The sequence below is a fragment of the Martes martes genome, assembly GCF_963455335.1.
Source record: "Martes martes genome assembly, chromosome: 8".
Taxonomy (NCBI): Eukaryota; Metazoa; Chordata; class Mammalia; order Carnivora; family Mustelidae; genus Martes; species Martes martes.
Genome location: NC_137895.1, coordinates 6,793,608 through 6,812,827, shown reverse-complemented (window position 1 = coordinate 6,812,827; position 19,220 = coordinate 6,793,608). Strand labels below are relative to the sequence as shown.

At 51.1% G+C, this 19,220-nt stretch overlaps 1 protein-coding gene across 2 annotated transcripts in view; it reads right to left on the bottom strand.

Annotated features, from left to right (window-relative positions):
- The window catches only part of TCF20 (transcription factor 20), a 105,462-nt gene that overhangs the window by 48,931 nt on the left and 37,311 nt on the right, over positions 1-19,220 (bottom strand). For both annotated transcript variants that reach the window (XM_080812483.1, XM_080812482.1), the window contains exon 2: positions 1,294-6,975. In XM_080812483.1, coding sequence (XP_080668609.1) covers positions 1,294-6,939 — 5,646 coding nt within the window. In that variant the 5' untranslated portion in view covers positions 6,940-6,975. The remainder of the gene's footprint in view (positions 1-1,293; positions 6,976-19,220) is intronic.

The window sequence follows — 19,220 nt, the reverse complement described above, 5'->3', positions numbered from 1 at the left end:
CCCAATTCAAGCAGGTCCCCGCGACAGAGATGTTCAGAGGAGAAAGATGTTTTGAGAGTATCAGAAATGAATATAAATAAATAAAAAGTTAGATGGTACAGCTGGAGAGAGCGTGGAGAAATGAGAACAAAAAGACAGAGAGAGAGAACCCAGGAGAGAAATGGTAAAGCCAGAGAATCAATCCAGGAGGTACCTAATCCACAGGATTTCAGAAAGTACCAAGAAAACAGACGGAAGGAAATTGTCCAAGAAACAACACAGGACAAACTCTCCCAAGCGGGACACAGGAGTTTACAGATGGCAAGATCTCCCCGTGGGGGTGGCACAGCGATGAAAAGACCCACCCCAAGGGAAACCGAGAAGATCCTCAAACGCTCCAGAGGAGAAAGGCAATCCACACACTCACAGCAAGGACTGAAAACCTCCAACGGCCCCCGTCCCCGCGAATGCAACACCAGCAGCTCGAGGCCAGGACTCTTAAGACAGTGAGAGAAAATGATTTCAAATCTAGAATTCCATACCCACCCCTCAAGCAAATACAAGGATGGGACAGAGACATAGTCTCACCCAAGACGAGGTCTCCAAGTATTTTCCTCCCACGTACCCATCTCGGGAAACTCCTCAGGGACAGTGTACGCGTTAAATGAGGGCGCAGACTAAGGCGAAGACAGGCAAAGACTAAGAAAGGCATTGGCTGGAAGAAAGAAGGGAGTGACAATGACGACGAACACCCCAGGATAACAGTTACGAAACCGACCTAAAGAATGAACATCCTGTTGTCAAGTCTGGATTAGAGCGATGTGGTCCAAGAGAAGCCTAACGTGAATGAGTAATTCCAGAGAAGGGAAGAGTCCGAGAGGAAAGGAAACAGAATCACAGCGTACTCTGTAAGGATTACAGAGGCAGATGTTGAAAAATGGGAGAAAAGGACCAATAAATAAAACATCTAGCAGCAAAAGCTCATGGTGCAGAAACAGAGGAAGGCGGCAGAGCACTGGGCGGGTGGGTTCGAGGCGGGTGGAGGGGGGACGCTCGCTCTGCCGCGCGGGGCTCCCCAGCACGACTCTGCCACCTAGGGTCCGCACTACCCATAAAAACAGAAGTTAAACAAATCTTCCAAATCACTCCATTTTCCGCCCCTCCTGTGGGCTTAAGGGCTCCAACCTGGGGGAACGACCAGCCGGACCGGCGGGGCTGGGGCGAGTGCAGGAGGGAAAGAGGGGAGCAGAAGGCGGGAAGAGGCAGGGCGAGTCCCCCCCTGGATTTGGGGGTGGGGGGGGAGGGCACACTCACCATCTCTCTGGCTATTTCCAGCGCCTCCTGCAGGCCGTAAAGCCGGCCGCAGACCAGGTAGATTCCATTGGCCCAGAGAATACAACCCTCATGGACCCAAAATTCATTGCTGTCAAGAGGTAGTTCAGGAATTTGTAACTCCAGCTCGGGGCCCCCTTCCGAAGTGGTGGGCACGGAGGGCTTCGAGTCCAAAGCAGTCTTGTCGCTGCTGCCCTCGGCGGTGGCCTTCTTACAGGGGAGCCCCCGGGCCAGGGAGCGAGGGCCGCCACCGCCGCAGTCTTCCGAGCGGTGTCGCCGCTTAAACCTGGGGTGCGCGGCCAGGCTCCTCTGCTCCTTCTGCTGCTGCTGCTCCTCCTCCTCCTCAGTGTCCGTCTTGGAGCCGTTCGAAGCGCTTTTGTGCCGCACCTTCACTCTGCTCTGCATCTCCGCGGCCCGCTTCGGGGGCGGGTTCTTCGGGAGAGTGGCTGCATAATCTTGCGGGTAAAAGGGTCCAAAGAGGTCGCCCATGTTGCGGTAACTGGCCCACTTGCCACACAGACAGCACACCAGGTGCCCCATGACAGAAGACTCGGTCACCACGGGGCCCTGCAGCATGAAGGATGAGGCCGGCAGCGCCTTGCTTTCCGTGCTGCTGGGGGGCGGCGTCAGCGACCTCTGGCCCTTCCGACCCCTCACCAATTTGGTCTGCTCCTCCTCCTCGGCATTGATGATTGTACACACGGCTCCAAGTTCACACTTATTCACTACATGGATGTAAGGGAAAAAAGACTTGTTCTTGGCATCGGTTTTATCCAGTGGCTGGGTGGCGTACTTTAGTTTGATCTCGGGTTCTTGGGGTTCCACGATGGGAACTGCTTGTTTGGTTTTCCGCTTCCTTGGCTGTGCCCCAGGCTTCCTCCTCTCCCGCCTTTGCCTCTGCTTTTTTGGCTTTGGCTCTCCATCCGCAGAAGCTTCTGGTATCTGAGGGGGCTGAGGGGGCGGAGGTGGTGGCTGCTGTTTCTTTTGCTTGTTCACACTACCAATGGGTCTCCCCTTCTTCTTTCCTGATGGGAAGTACCCCTTCGGGGGGAAACCCTCTTGTTTGGGGGAAATCGTCACTGAATCGTTCTCTTTCTCCTCAGCCTTGGGGTTTGCGTCAGGGGCCGACACGCCCGCTGGAGGTACATTCTTTGAGTCTGAGAAGATTAAGGGCGCAGTCCCACCAAGGGAACCGTCTGGTCTCCCCTGGTTACCCCCAGGCTTCTGTGAGGTCGCAGATGTCATGGCGCCAGGGGGGTCCTTTCCAGCAGTGACCGTCTCCGGGTGCGTCTCGGTCTTCACTTTGTCGTCCCCACCGCCACGCCACTCCTCTGAAGCCCTTGGCAGGGGCTTTTCGATGTTCAGGTCCTGGCTTGTTGGACAGACCAGGTCAGATACCAGCTCACCTTTTCTCTTCTCCATCTCGGCATCCTGAACAGCAACGCTGCCACCTTCGGGAGGGCCACTCTTCAAAGACAGAATGTCATCGAGAGTGACCGTGTCTGCGCCGGCCTCCGCGCTGTTCGAAGACGCGCTCCTCCTGATGTTTGGGGACGTGATCTTCTGAACTATAGCTTCCAATTTCAAGCCCCGGCCTTTCCGAGGGGGCAGTATTTTGGTCTTAGCAGGACTCGTGAGGGTAACCGCGGGGCAGTTTCTGCTGTCTGGACTTGGAAGGTCCTTGGAGGATTCTCTCTTCGGGATGGATTTGACATCCTGGCTGTGAGAGAGATGCGCATAGGAATTGAACGCTCGGTCGGCGCCTTCTTTCGGTGGGTGAAGGAGGCGCCCTTTATCTTCCGTGTTACTGTTTTTCACATCCTGTGACTGCCTCTTGCTGGGAATGGGAGAGATAAAGGAACGCACCCGCCGCCGCATGATTAAGGGGTTCTGAGAAGAATGATCCTCTTGGCCTGGGAGCCTGAGCATAACATTACTGGGTTTGGACGACTGCGGCGTGTCGGCGAGCCCGTGTCCGTCGGCCTCGTGGGGTGGCCCGTACCTCTTCTGATTGGACATCCCCGGAGGACCGCTGCTTTTGGCTGGAGAAGTCTGCCGGGAAAGATCCCAACAAGATTCTTGTTGTAACTTCTGGGAGCCATGCTTCAACTCGATGCCTTTGTTAGACAGACCATCGGCAGACATGAGGCAGCGCCCCCCCTCCTGACCGCTGGGGTCATGGTAAGTCCCCATTGGTGGGCCATACATCATACCATCTTTGTCGTTCTTCAGAGGGCTCCGCACTCTGTCGAGAAACTGCTGCTGCCTCGGGCTCTTCCGTGGTCCCTCCTGCCTGTGCTGCGCGGCGGCGATCACTCCCTGAGCAGAGCTGCTGCTCCAGTCTTTGTACTCCTCTTGCTGCTGTTGGTACATCTGCCTCTTATAATGGAGCTGAGAATTCAAACCTGCGTTGGGGTCCCCATAAGCATGAGCCCGAGTGTTGGCGTGGTAAGCAGAGGCCAGGCTTTCTGAGTTGGGAGAGAAGGGAGCGTGTAAAGAACTCCGGTTGGCCCGCTCCGAAAAGGTCATGTGTGGGTTCATGTGATGAGGGTCTCCCCCTGGGCCTCTGCTCCTCCCAGGAGACATCTTCAGTTTTTCTGAGAAGTCATGATACTGCGAAGGGGACCGACCCCTCATGCCCTCCCGGCCACCGACTCTGCCAGGAACCCGCCGCATCGGCGTGGGTCTGCTGTCTTGGGGGCCGTAGTCTGAGATGGAATCGTGAGCTGCTCCAGGACTGGCGTTGCCTCGGTAAGACTCATGCTTGATGCTGGCAGGATGGCAGTGGTCTCCGGATTTCTTGTTGTTGAAGCTAGCTTGAGATTTGGACTGTTCAAAGTCTTCCTCTTTTATCTGCCCGCTCTGGGATTTCAGCTTCGCTTCCATGGATACCAACCCACCGGGAAGAATGACCGACTGACTTAAACTCGGATTGAGCCGATCGCTCCTCCCAAGTCTGGTGTCGGTACCCATGTGTCCCAGTGAGTGAGCCCCCGGGTCCCTGACAATCTGTCTTAGTGGAGAAATGTCACAGATCACGGATCTTCTTTCAGAGAGGGAACCCCCGGGTTCATGGGCCGATGACTGTGGCTCTATTTCAAACTTTCTGGGAATCGGATAGTCAGCCAAATTGATCTGTTTCATTTCGGGAGCCGTGCCGCTTGACTTCCTTTCCCAAGGGCCCCAGTGCGGGTTTTCTAATAGGGACCCGATGCTCTTGTTCAAAAGGCCCCTGCTAGCTAACTCATTGGTTTGACTGACCAAGACATTAGGCCTCGTGGCTGCTTCCAGGCCTCCCGCCATGCCCTGATGCTCCTGAGCGCTCCTGGAGTACCTCCTGTCCGGGTGGTGATGGTAGCCCTGAAGCACCTCCTGCAGCAGGCTGGGGAACTTCTCGTTCCTCCCCTTCCGCTCCCCGTGGCCAGCGAAGTCCCCCTTATCTTGTCCTGTAGGGTACTGAGGAAAGCTACTGACGTTTCTCGGCACGGCTGACCCGAAACTGTCTTTGTAACTATAGCGCAGGCTTCCAGGAGATTTGCTGGGCTCACTCCTGCCTATAAAACCGGGGCCCACCGCCGAATGCCCGCCCTGGCCGTTTCCCTCTCCATTGTGGTTGGAGTTATTATCTACATTCTTATTTCCTTTGCTCCCTCCCCCCAGGGGCTCTGGCTGTGGGACTGACGGGTGACTGGTCTCCTTTGGCCCTCCAGTGCTGGGTGGCCTCTGCGTGGCTGTGGGATCCTCCTCCTGGGAGCCTTTATCTTGTCCACCAGGTTTTTCGACCCGACCTGTCATGGCTTCCCGGGAGACAATCACCCCAACGGTCTTCTCGTTGACTTTGGGGTTGCCCTCGGACGACAGCGGTGTGTCCTTAGCACCAGGCGAGGCAGCCTCTTCTCTGGCCGCGGGACTGGCACTGAGTCTGGGGGCCTCATTCTGAGCGCCCTGCGCCGGGGAGGAGCCCGCTTTCTCGGAGGCCCCGCCCTTGTAGGTGGTGTCGGAGCTGGTGCTCTGGCCACTGAGTTGCCTCACCCGCTCGCCTTGGTCCTCGGAGCTGCTCGAGCAGCCTCCGTCCAGCGACTCGGCCATGGGGGACTTGAGCTGTTCCTCGGGCTGGGAGGAGCCTTCGGAGTTTGTGCAGCTGTCCGCTTTCTTTGAAGAGGAGGAGGGCCTCTTGGACGTCTTCTTCTGAGGTGTCAGGGCATCGGAAAGTAGCATGTGCTGAACGGTATTAGGAAGATTAGCCACTTGAGTACTCAGGGCGCTCAAACTACTCAGCCCGGGGTCTGTCAGTCGCTTTTCCGGCACTCCTTCTAGGCCAAACCCTTTGAAGCCTGCGGCATGCGAATTAGGACTGGGCATCATGGAGGGTGTCGGGCTCAGCTGGGGCATTAGCTGTAAAATTCGGTTTCTGGAACCCATGGGCACACTGCCTTGCCCACACTGCAGGTTCTCCCCGCTCTGCATCAGGGGGGACGGGGTGGAGCTGCAGCTTGGAGACTGCACCACAGAGGCCGCGGGGGAAGGGTTGGAGATGGGGCTGAAGTTCTGGTGGAACTGCATGGGCGACCGCACCGGAACCTCGGGCTGGCTGTACTGCCCCACCTGGGCCTGCAGGGGCAGCTTGGTGGCGGTGTTCGTGTACTGCATCACGTGCTGCGGCGGGGGCTGCGGCGGCTGCGCGGGCGCCTGCCCCTGCTGTGTCCCCTGTGGAATCTTGGCCGGCTCAAAGCCCTTCACAGACTGAGGCTGATAGCTGTAGTTGGACTGCGTGCCGTACGCCTGCGCGTTAGAACCCACGCCGTGTCCCTCGTACTGGGACCCAGCATTCACGCTGTAACTGCTGTCGTAGCTCTGGCCGGACTGGCTGAAACGCTGCGGAGAAGGGAAGGAGGAGGACGAGGAGGCGGCGGAGGACTGGTAGTGCTGGCCGAACTGACCCACCCGCAGCTGGTACCCGGAAGCGGAGGACGGCAGCGTGGAGGGCCGCTGCATCGGCTGCAGATGGGACGATGCGGACGCCGGCTGGCCGGTGGCCTGTGGCAGAGGCTGGTGGGACTGGTAGAGCTGCTGTCTCAGCTGCTGTACCTGCTGCTGCTGCTGTTGCTGGCTGGAGGCCTGCTGCTGGTACTGAGCGCTCCCTGGAGAGAAAGGCCCCGTGTAATCCTGCTGATAGTGAGACACCCCACCGAGGGCTGAGTGCTGGGCTTGAAACTGGCCCACGTGGCCCTCGCTCCCATACTGATTGCCAAAGCTGCTCCCCTGCGGCGGTCCGTAGCTCTGCACAGGCCCTGAAGGCCTTCGCTGAGGCGGCTGCGGGGTTCCTGTTGTCACCGGGTCTTTGCTGCCTGCCATGTAGTAGAAGTCTCCAGCCTCTTTCCTGAAACCCTGGTAGCCCTGGTGCCCAGAGGTTTCGCTAGCCATCGCTGCCGCAGCCGCTGATCCTCGTCGCCCACCACCGCTGCTGCTGCTGCTGCTGCCGCCGCCGCCGCTGCCTGCACCCCCAAAATTCTGGAACATCTGGGCCTGACGCGGGCTGAACTCTTCTATCCGGGATGAGCTGTGTACCTCCTGCGGGTAGCTCTGCTGGTCTCCGTGGTAACTGCTTTGCTCCCGGAAGGACTGCATACTGTTCAGCAGCACGGCAGCAGGCCAACAGCCCTCCTGGAAATGGAAGAGGAGAGAGAAAAATATCAGACACGCATCTCCTCTGCACAAAGGAAATCAAGTCTGGGTGATGGAGGGGATACAATAATTCAGATGCCCAGATGAAGGGGACCGGTTTGAATTTCCTTTCATTTCTTGTCCTGTCCATTTGTGAAAGTGCCAATAAGCAGAGAAATGGCCTCAATGGTGAGGCAGAAGTCTATGGGAGTGTGAAAAGAAACATTCTGAGTAAATACAAATTTGGTACAGAAAAAAAAAACAAAAAAACCCCACCTCATTATTAAATAAAGGAGCCCCCAATATCCAACTGGGCTAAAATATGGGGCTGTACTATTATTGTTAATTAAAAAAAAAACCAACAATTTTTAAGTCAATCTTCTAGTTATGCTGGGGAGGTTGAAAAAAAAACCACTTTCATCTATTGGCTTTCCTGTATTAGCCTGATCGCTGGACTAAGGTCTCAAATAATGACGAGGCAGTCCCTCCACTGGCTGTCCCCGCCCTCTCCAACTTGGAGAAACAGAACTCGCCCGGGGAACAGAAATCAGACTCTCATGTCCAAATGCATGTTAGTGCAGATTTCCTGTAATTACCTACTACCTGTGAGGACTGGCGACCCCAGGACACTCAAGTCTTCTCACTACCTGGATTGCTCAGGGCTGCAGCAAACCGCACAGACCTAGGGCTTAATCTCTTTCCTGACCCATAACTGTGTGCAAGGCAGTCCTCCCTTCAACCATCTATTCTTAACTCCCAGGGACAAAGGTCTAAGCAGCATAAGCTAACGCAGCAGTGACCGTTCTTTCCAGATTTTTCTGGAGGGTACAAGAAGTTCCGGCACCTCTAACGCCCACATCGTGTTTTATCTGCCAATCTAGTATTCGCAGAGTTATTACTGGCCATTATTGTGAAAGACGGAATTGAAACGGTCTCTCAGGAAGATAGTACGAGATACGGAGGAAAAGAAAAATTCATCAAGCTAGGACCCAGACGCTTCCCAAAGGCATCTGATTGGGTCGATACTTTACACTACCTTTGCTAATGTAATTAGCATATAATGTACCACTCCTCTTAGAAAATAACTCAAGAGAATTTTATTTTGCCTTTTGCCTGGGCCCACCTCCTTCTCAGAGTCAGCTGAGTAGAACATGGCCAAACTGCTATAAAAGTCTTTAAAATCAATTATTTAAAAAAGAAGTGGCGAGAAGTGCCTATGTGGTTCAGTCAGTTAAGCGCTCGACTCTTAGTTTTGGCTCAAGTCATCATCTCAAGGCTGTGAGGTCGAGCCCCATGTCGGGCTCCAGGCTGGGTATGGAGCCTACCTAAGTGTCTCTCTCCCCCTCTCCCTCTGTCTCCCCATCCCCAACCAAAAAAAAAGCTGTGAAATACCTATGGGTTAGGGTGAGTTAGGACAGAGTTTTACTACAATGGCTTACTAAGCTAGCATAAATTTGCTGGCAGGAAAGTCAGTGACCCTTTTAAAAGGTAAGCTGAATTCCTTATTTCCAACCCCAACAGGGGCTCCCCCTCTCATTCAAGTGAAGCTGCTTTCGGGCGCCCTGTCTCCACCCCATTACCTCTCTGACCTCCTGCCCTGCCACACTCTGCTCTAGTCCTGCTGCGTCCTGCTCCCGGGAGCACCAGAGGCATTTTTAGAGGACTTCTGCTCCAGCCCGTAATGTGCTTCCCGGCAGCAGGACGGCTTGCCCTCTTCCTTCTCTCATCTCTGGGCAAACGTCAACGGACTGGAAAGGCCTCCCCTGGCCATCCTATCCACAACAGCTCCCTCCACACGGCTCTCCCCATCTCCCTCCCCAGCACTTGGTCCAACGGACACAGATGGGCTACTTGCGTACTCTCCGTCTCCCCACCCCCACTAGAATGTCAGCTTCCCGAAGGCCGGAGACTTTGTGCCTTGCTGTAACCCTCACGTCACCAGAATGGCGAAGAGTGCACGGCAGGCACTCGGTGAACCTGCAAATGGCATAAGAACTGGGCTTGAGAGAACTAGGCTAGAACGTACCTACTCAGAGGTGGTGGTGTGGTGGGGAGATGAGAGAGCTGCGCAAGAGAAAATAGAACATGATCGATCTAAAAGCAGAGCTGGAGGATGCTAACGCTCTGCCTGAAAAATCCTCCAGGCCCAGTTCCAAGGGAAAAAGCCCAACTTGAATCTACAGGAGAGCCCTAAAGAGGCTTTAGAGAGTAAACGTGGGTCATGGCCGAAGACGGTCCGTTAACTCCAAACTCAGAGTGCTGCCCCACTTGGTCCTGAAATATCTTCAGTCTAAAATAGCTAGACCAGAGTCTACTACTTTGATATTAAGTTTGATTACATAATCACATGACCCCAAATCATCTTTCAACATTCCAGTACAAATAATCTCAGAAGCTAAAGGAAACCGCTTCTCATGTCCTCCGAATGGCTCTGCGACAGACTTGACTGCTCTTTTCCGTGCTCCAGTGACTCTGCCGGGCAAAGACGGCGGCTCACGGAGAGCCCGTCTGGTACGGCAGCCGCCCTTCACACGCACCGTCACCGGCCCTCACAGCATGGACGTCCTCGCTTTACAGATGACGAGACCAAAGCACAGGGCTCGCCAGGCTGTTGAGCAGCAGGCCCCTCGGGTCCTATTCCTAATGCTACACTACCCGGAGGATCCGGGATGCGGTCAGCACCAGCTGCCACCGGGCCCGTCAGAGGTCGGCCTTGAAAGTGGGCGGCCACCAACGATGCTTCTCGGTGTGTCCCTTCTCTGCTCCCCCTTCACCAGGACCTTCCCCACTATTCCCAGCACTGCCAGAAACACTGTGTCCGCACAGGTGTGTCCCCTGTTTGTGGTGTGCCTCTATTCTGGCTCTTGGGGCCAGTGGCCTCCTCTGCATGATGGAAAGCAGTTGAGATGGGTTATGGTGGACAAAAAGACTAAATCTGGAAGTTTTAGTGAAACTAAAAGCTTTCTCAAGAGATAACCTCTCCACAAATAAATATTTTACATGTTGTTTAATTAAAGCCTTCCGTAAATAAAATCAGGCTACTGAAAATCTGTGTGTATAAACAATGTCACTTGCTCCAAATTTTTCCTTAGCAGGAGCTTCTAAGAGCCAGTCCCACCGCATGCCGCCTGGTCCCTGGGAAACCCTAGCGGCACAGGGGCAGACATTTGGGTACGATTTCTCAGAGGCCTGTGCTCAGCCCTTCTCTGGAGGTTCCCTGTCCTGCCGGATGCCCTTCTCCCTCTTATAGTTCTGGTTTATGGACCCGACGAAAAAGAAGAAATTCCCAGCCAAGTACCTCCCGCAAGGTACAGGTCACGCTAAATATTCTTAGTGTATAGGAAGGATCCGGTCGCAAGAAAGTGAAAGCAAGTTCATCTGTTCGAGAAGTCCCACGTAAAGCAATCAGGAAAACCAAGTATACCAGTAACGGAAAATGTCGGCCCAGAGTATCTGTAATTTTAGTATTAGCATTATAAAATAAGCTACTAATAGAGATCATTCCAGTACTAGTCTGTCATTTTAAAAAAGCAAATATAGTTAGTTTTGAAGCATCGTGATTAATAATGACAAGCGCCTGAATTTCCTTGTTTGAAAGAATACAGACGTGGCTGAAGAAAGTTTGCCGCTCCAAAGGAAGTCAGTCACCCAAGAGGGATTTGTGCGCCCTCTGAAGGGAGCTTTCCCAATGCACCTCCCTCCCCAGCTCTCCCTTTCCCTGACTTCCCCTTTTCCGACTTTCTTCTGTTTTCCTAGCTTTCCGAATGGTTTCAGCGGGCTGTGGAGTTGACTAGCAAGGTCCCGAACCTACTGCCTTTATGCTCACAGCCTGGGTCCACACACTGACCTCGCGGCAACCACAGCTCCTGCCCGTGGCCTGCTCTGCACCCAGCACAGGGCCCAGGGCCGCGCCATCTTACCGAAGACAAGAGCGGCTCCCATTGTCCTCCCTCCTTCACCTGCCCAACACCATCCCACTCCCCGGTCTATTCTTCTCCGCAGGTTCTACAAACTGTCCTCACCACAGATTCCCCTCCACCATCTTTTTAAGCACCTGTCTCCTCTTTCAGTTTTTCTTCTTCTCCTTCCTCTCCTTGAAAAAATGCTTCACCTCCCAAGATAAAAACATGACCTATGCTTCTAGTTAGGGCCTCTGCCTGGTGGATTACTCTGTTTTTCCTCCAGCCTCCCTCCTCACCCATCTCCGCCCTGCTCTATGTCCCGGGAGGGGCTATAGTAAGGACCCTAAGAGGCTCCAGTGCCCCTGGCTTCTGTCCCAGACTGGTTGGGAAGAGCGGGGAAGAGGCAGGAAGAGAGCTGGGGGTGGGGGTGGGGGGGTGCTGTCTGAGCTCCAAACCTACAGTTGCTGCAGCTGGCCCAGATGGTCCACCGGTGGCCACGCCCCCTTTGGGCAAACCTAACAGTCACTTTCACCAGGAATTTCTCCCAGTTCCTAGGAACTGCTTCCTCCTCTTGCCTTTCAGGCCCCGGGGAGTAACAAATGGTGGCCCAGGAGGCCCTGCCTTCCCCACTGGGGACCCTATCCCTCCTCACCCCTTTGTGAAAAGTCCCAATTCTGAACCGCGATCAGCTTGGAGTCGTGACGACCCTCCTTCTAAGCCCTCCTCCGCAGATCAGAAGCTGGGAGCTACTTCCCATAAACTTCTTTCCAGCACAGATGCAAAGAGCACAAGAGAGATTTGAAAAACAGAAGAAAAAGGAGAGACTGGTAGCCCCAGAGGGAGCTGCACCAGCAGACACAGATGCTTGGCGGCTTCCCGGCGAGCTCCTGAGAACCACTCACTGTGGTCAAGAAGCCTGAGCTGGTCGGGCACAGCTTCCCGGACCTTCTCAACCCCCTGTTCTTCTGGCAGTGGGATAAACCCTTAATTCCTCTATCAGAACTCTTCATACCTGGAACAGGAAGCCTTCCTGCTCCTGAATGATACAATTAAATGCTCCTCAAATTACCCTGTTTGAGTGTGCCATCTGCTTCCTACAGGACCCTGACTAATATAGTTCTTCTCTTAGTCCTGGGATTTCAGAGTAGGATATTATCACTTAGAGAGTGAGAGACTTCTATCTCATGCAATATGGCATACCAGAGGAACTAAGAAACAAAACACCTAGAAATGTCAGAAAAAAACGCACAGCCAAGCTGCAAGTAACAAATATCCAGGGTTCAAAACTGGATGGGATACCAGAAACAGAGAGGCAAGCAGGTGCTGGGCTCTGGCCGCCAGGGATGGGGTGGGGGTGGGGGGTCCGAGGCACTTACCAACCACGTGGCTGTGGTTCTAGGGCCCGTACGGGGCCAGAAGAGAAGGCCTCCGGCCCTCTTTAGGTAGTAGTGGGGGGACAGAACAGTCACTTGTGGCTAGAATAATTTCTATAAAGATGACAAAATGTATTTATTCTTAGGCTGTCACCAACTCATTTTCAGTGACAAAAATGTTCTTTCCTCAACTGACCTAACTTCCCATCCTCCAGGAAAACCACAATCAGCTCTCAGCTGTCCCAAGCAAGAAGCTTTAGAGTAATCCCAAACTCATCTCCTCCTATAACCCTTTAAGATGTCACCTAATCCTGCCGCTTCTCCACGTCCTGCATTGGCGCTTCACCGCCCCGGCCCTTGTCACCACAGCTTTCATCTTTCTGGGGAGTCACAGCTCCGCAAGTTCTCTTTCCCAGCACCAGTCACCTGGGATGGCTTTTCTTCACCCAAGTCTTGACAGTGTTCCCCTCCCCGCATGCCCTGAAGCCCACTGGCATCTTCCCAACCCAACTTCTGCTCCTCTCCATTGGCTGCCACAGACTGGTCAGTCCCCTCCAGGCCGCCTGCTGTTCTCACCACAAAGCCTTCTCTGAAGCATCCCCAGGTCCAAAAATTCCTTCCCCCTTTGTCAGTCACATGGCTCTCAGAACCTTAAGAGCTCCGGAAATGTGATCTTCTCTACAACTCTTCCTTAAAAACAGAGAATTCTCTGGCTTTTCTCTGCTCAGTGAAAACAAACGTAGTAAAGTATATTCGCCTTTAATCACGGCCTAAGGTACGTGCTTCTAATGTGATAACAGCTACCATTGATCCTACGTGTCATCCGCTGTGTGGCTTTATGTATATTTCAACTTCTCACAGATGAGGAAACAAAAAACAGAAAAATGACAGAATTTGCCGGAAGCCACTCTTCTGGGATAAACTGGAACGGACAGGCTACAACTCAGTTCTGAAGCCCATATTTTTTCTTTCACTGCAGCACAAATTCAGCAAGGAGCACCCAAATCCGGGTTTTTAAAAAACCTGCCAGATTTATGACACTGCACAGCTCTGTCCTATTCACTACAGACCTGACACAAGCCCCGTACTGGGCCAGGCACTGCACACACATGTTGATTTGATTTTTTTTTCATAAAACTGATTCTCATCTACTTTTTTTTTTTAAGGTTTTATTTATTTGACAGAGATTGAGATCACAAGTAGGCAGAGAGGCAGGCAGAGAGAGGGGGAAGCAGGCTCCCCGCTGAGCAGAGAGCCCGATGCGATGCGAGGCCTGACCCCAGGACCCCGAGATCATGACCTGAGCCGAATGAAGGCAGAGGCTTAACCCACTGAGCCACCCAGGCGCCCCTGCACACATGTTAATGTAGTTCACCCTTGCCATGTGCTGAGAAGCATTACTGGTCCTTCCTGTAAACTAAGGCTCAGAGATGAGAACAAGTGACACATTCATCGTAAACGGAGAGGTGAGATATGGAATGCTCACCCCTAAAACCCCATCTGTATTCTGGCAGAAGCCTGCCTTAACCCAGCATCAAGACACTCACAAACTGGGAAGCAATGTAAAAAGAAATCTTGAAATTCGCTCGGAGTTCACGGTTTGTAGCTGGATCTATCCGTGCTGTTTTAGGTTATGTGCAAACGTGGGATCTTCCTAAGGAGATCAATCCGGCACAAAGACTTGCCCAGTGACTTGATATTTCAAATTCTATATCCTGTTTGCAGAGTTGCAGAGTCTGGATTTTTCTTGGTGGCCGACAGATCTCAGTACAATCAGGCCTTCAGAATAAGAGGAGGCACTGGCAGTACTTGCTGACCGGCTCCCTGGCCGAGAAGCCCAGAGAGCAGCTTACGGAACCGACTCAGTCAGAATTTGCAAGGCAGTTATCCAGAGGAAAGGAAACCCACCAGAGTGCTACAGATCAAAAAAGTTTGCTCTCTGAGGGTCCAAACCTGTATTATATTAAGCATGTGAGATAAAAAATATCTACCTTCGACCATGACCAAATTAATGCCAGCAAAAACTAGAGGCACAAATTTATATTTATCAATTTTCCCCCCAAAATTAAGAGATGATACCCCATCTGGTGAGATTAGGAAGAAGCTGGTACAGTCAGAAAAGCAGTGTACATTACTACAACTTTTTAAAAAAGCAATTTGGTTAATAGAAATATTGGTATTTTTGACCTAAGTAATTCTGTTTACTAGATTTTTATCCTAGGGAAATCTCAAAACAAGCAAGCGAAAACCAAAGTACCAACCTATTGACTCCAGTGATCTGTATAAAAAGAAAAGAGGCAGCGGGAGAGTGAAGAGAAAAACCCTGCTCTCCGGGCTCCCACCCTGCAGCTGAGACGGCCCACCGAGGGCCACACTCCTTTGGACAACCTAAATTCTGGCAAGAACCTAATTCTTTATCATTTGAAAATAACTAAGCAAAGTACGGTAAATCCGCTTAACAAAACAGCACACACTGGTTAGAAACAACTGTTTGGACGCGTGCACCGTCCACAGTCCAGTGTGGAAGAGCAGCGTGCACAGGCACACCTTGGAGATGCTGCGGTTTGGGTTCCGGTAAAGCAAGTCCAATGAATGTTTTACCCAGTGTGTGTGAAAGTAAGGGTCATACTCTACTGTAGCCTGAAGTGCGCAACAGCACTGTGTCTGAAGAAACAATGTCTAGGGGCATCTGGGCAGCGCAGTCAGTTAGGCGCCTAACTCTTGGTTTCGGCTCAGGTCATGATCTCGGGGTTGTGAGATCGAGCCCTGTGTCGGGATCCGTGCTCAGTGTGGAGTGTGCTTCTCTCGTTTTCCCTCTCCCTCTTCTTCTGCCCCTGCCCCAGGGCTCTTGCCCGCTCTCAAATAAATAAATCTTTAAAAAATAAAAATAAAACAATGTATGTACCTTAATAAAAAATACTCTTAAAAAATGCTATCCAGGGGCACCTGGGTGGCTCAGTGGGTTAGGCCTCTGCCTTCAGCTCAGGTCACGATCTCAGGGTCCTGGGATCAAGTCCCGAGTTGGGGGCTCTGCTTGGCGGGGAGCCTGCTTCCTCCTCTCTCTCTCTGCCTGCCTCTCTGCCTACTTGATCTCTCTGTCAAATAAATAAATAAAATCTTTTTTAAAAAATGCTAACCATCGGGACGCCTGGGTGGCTCAGTTGGTTAAGCGGCTGCCTTCGGCTCAGGTCATGATCCCAGCGTCCTGGGATCGAGTCCCACATCGGGCTCCTTGCTCGGCAGGGAGCCTGCTTCTCCCTCTGCCTCTGCCTGCCACTCTGTCTGCCCTTGCTCGCTCGCTCTCTCTCTCTAACAAATAAATAAATTAAAAAAAAAATGCTAACCATCTTCTGAACTTTCGGCAAGTCATAATCTTGATCACAGATCACCATAACAAACATAATACTGAAAATGTACAAAATATTGCAGGAATTACCAAAATGTGACACAGAGACACATCCTAAAGCAAACACTGTTGGAAAAATAGCACTGATTAACTTGCTTGGTGCAGGGTTGCCACGAACCTTACATTTGTAAAAAACAAGAAACAAAAAAACAAAAAAACAAAACCACCACGGTATCTGCCGAGAATCTGCGGAGGGCAGTAAAAGGGACTCGGTAAAACAAGGACGCCTGTAGGCGCGCACCTGTATTATGGCCACAGCGCTCTCGAAATCAGACATTCATCTGGTCCACAGCCAAAGAGAACAGTATGAAAATTAAAACCTTGTGACTCTTCAGGGTGGCAGAACTGTGGTTTGCATTTTCTTCCCTTCCATTTCTATTTACATTAATGTCTGTGTAGAAAATAATCACTTTAAAATTTAATTAACCTCATTTAAAAAATTTACTCCTCACCCTACTTCAAAAATACCTTTGCTCTATCTGTTCCTACTGACAGCAAAGCCCTACCCTGGCCACGGGGAGGAAAGGAAGGCACGGGAGAGCCCACAAGTCCAGAGCAGGTTGGAGGCAGAGGCACCTGCCAGGCAGCATCTCTGCTCCAGGAAGCCTGGCGCCAACACCGCGGGCGCACCGCAGAGCTGTGGTGCCCAAGCAAGTGTGCGCACAAAAATAACCAGCTTGGAGCTATTTTTCAGAATCAGGCCTAAAAACAGCTGAATTCCACTCCACAGTGGGCAGGCCTATTTTTAGACACAATCTCAAACACCATGAGGTTGTAGCATCCTATCAATTGTACGCTTCTGTAACTGTACAGAAATGCCATCAATTTGCTCCTTGCTAGGCCAAAAGAGGCTGCGTCCCATCCCCACCTGATGGCTACCTGTCATCTTCACCGGGGCATCCCAAGATCAATTCAGATGATCACATCTGTGGCCAGGATGGCCAAGAGTTCTTGGAAAGAGGGCAGGAGCAGGGTGAGGGGCTAGCTGGGGTTCCGGGTGGATTTCTCCTAACTGCCCAGCTTGAGGACTTTTGAAGATGTTACTGCATTTCCCATTTAAAGACTGTTTGAGTACATAATTTCTAAACCTTCCCAGACAAAAGGGTCACAAAAAGCAATCAGTGTTGCTACTCGGAGGCAATAAGTGTCTCATTTTATAATAGCAACAAAATTAAAAAGCTACCAGTGGGTTAATCCAAAGGAGAAATGGGCAAAAGCTAGATGATGAAAATTACAAACTTTACTGAAGGACCCAAAAAAAGGAGAGCTGGAAACACAATGAAATAGACAAACCAGAATGCACAATGTAGCTAGACAAAAAGAGACCCATTTTACAGAGATCAAGTCTCCAGATTAGTTCATAAAACTAAGAGTTCCAGTCAAAATCTCAGTAATATATTAAAAAACAATTTTGAAATAATTTCAAGTGTACAGAAAAGTACAAGAACAGTACCGTGCTCACACACTCCCTTCAGTAAGATTTCCCAACTCATGTTTTATGTCATTGGCTCTAGTAACAACGCACACTCATTACCTATAATATATCCACCCCCCCGACACACACCTACTCACCCACACCCATTAGCTTTTTCCTGACCTTTCTGAGAGCAGGCTGAAGACATAAAGCCCTGTCAACCCTAAATATTCCAGTATGAGTATTTTCAAAAACAAGGACACTCTTGCATGTAACCAGCACCTAACTCTCCATATCAGGAGATCAACGCCACAAATCTAATCTGGTAAACTGTCCAAACAATATTTCTTTTTTCTTTCTGATCCAAGATCCCCTCCATGAACACAAGTTGTCATGTCTCACTGTGTCCCGTTGACCTGGAATGGTTTCTCAGTGTTTTCCTGACTTCCACGCCCCTTCTATCGCATAGGATGGGCCTCACCCTGCATGTCTGGACTCGGCTCTCACGCTCCCTGCGGCAAGACGAGAGGCGGTGCTGCTCTGGCTAGCGACCACAGCAGGAGACACACAAGGCGAGCCAACCACTGTCACCTGGTCAAAACCCATCTCCGCCAGGTTTCTCCACTGCAAAGCCACTACTGTACTCTTTGTAACCCATAAGTGTATAGTGAAAGAAATCCTGAGATTTTGCCAGTATTTTGTTCTTTGTCAAACCACCACCCTCGATGACTCCTATGTGAATCAACCCACCTCTCTGATGGGTGCCAGACGGTGATTCTCTATTCATCATTAGCGGGCATTTCCCTCCTCAGCCATTTATTGGTTCATCCGTTTGATGCTCCAATTGCCCCAGATTTGACCAGTGAAAACCTCCTCAGATTGGCCTCTGTTCCCTTTTGACTCATTCCATTCTTTGAACGTTCCCTTACTTCCTGGCACAAGACGTCTCAGGCTCATCTTGTGTTTTCCCTGCCCAAGCCCTGCAACTAGCCATCTCTCCAAGGACACCAGATTCCTTTAGGAGGAGGAGAATATTTAGAAACAAAGAACTGGGTGCTAGTATTGTGGTGAATAAACACATTGCTACTGGGATGTCATTGCTTCCAGCTAGAAAATATTATGTACATCAACACCCACACCTACAACTACTTCTGTTGACACGGTGAGAGGGTGAAGAACCAGGAGTTCATTTTGATGCCTCCAATTCCAATCCAACACCCTCAGAGTTCTTCCTAACCTTTCCATGTGTGTAACTCCCTCCTCAGACAGAAACTTGGCTCCCATTGTCCTCAAGATACACTTACGTACCTGCTTAATCAATTTACCTTTCTGCAATGTAAGAAATGTAATCTCCCAAACTCTGCAGCCCCGCCCTTCACACCCCTGCACCGTAACCTCCTCAGGAATGGGACCGCCCCCTGCCTCTGCACAGCAGAGCCTCCACAGGTTTTGATAAATAAATTCTACAACTCGGAAAAGGAAAATGTGCAAAGGTAGTCAAGAAAACGTGGAAAACCGTGAAAAGTCAGGAGATATTTGCTCTACTGTGTATCATAACTTTTTCTAAATTATAATTAAAATAAATTAAAGGCTATTGGGATAACATGCTACCTTCTTGGGAGAAAAGGAGTTGTTAGACCTCATTTCATAATATTCATAAAAAAACAAGCCCCAGGTGAATGAAAAAGCTAAATCAATCTCTCTTTCTTTCTCTCTCTCTCTCTCTCTCACACACACACACACACACACACACACAGACACACAGAGGCATGGTTGTTTTTGGAAGAAAACACTAATAATCCTAAGGAACCAAGCTGACATTCAGTTTTGGGTTTCTAAATGTCATTCTTCACTAAATGGAACTAGGGCTTCTTGGGAAAATGGCTGATATTCCAAGGGGCAGGCCAAGTACGAGGTGTACGCCTACACTGCTTGAGTGTGCCAGAAAGCTGGGACATGCTTCCCGTCTAAAGGAGACATGTCAAAGAAGCCTGAGGGGGTAACTTGAGATTTTGTAGGACTGAGCTCTTTTTTCTTTTATTATATTAGATAAATTAACAATGGAATTTTCCAAATTAACTCCTACATCTGTGTGTGTGAATATCGATAAATTTTAGGTATTTTTTTCTAAAGATTTTATTTATTTATTT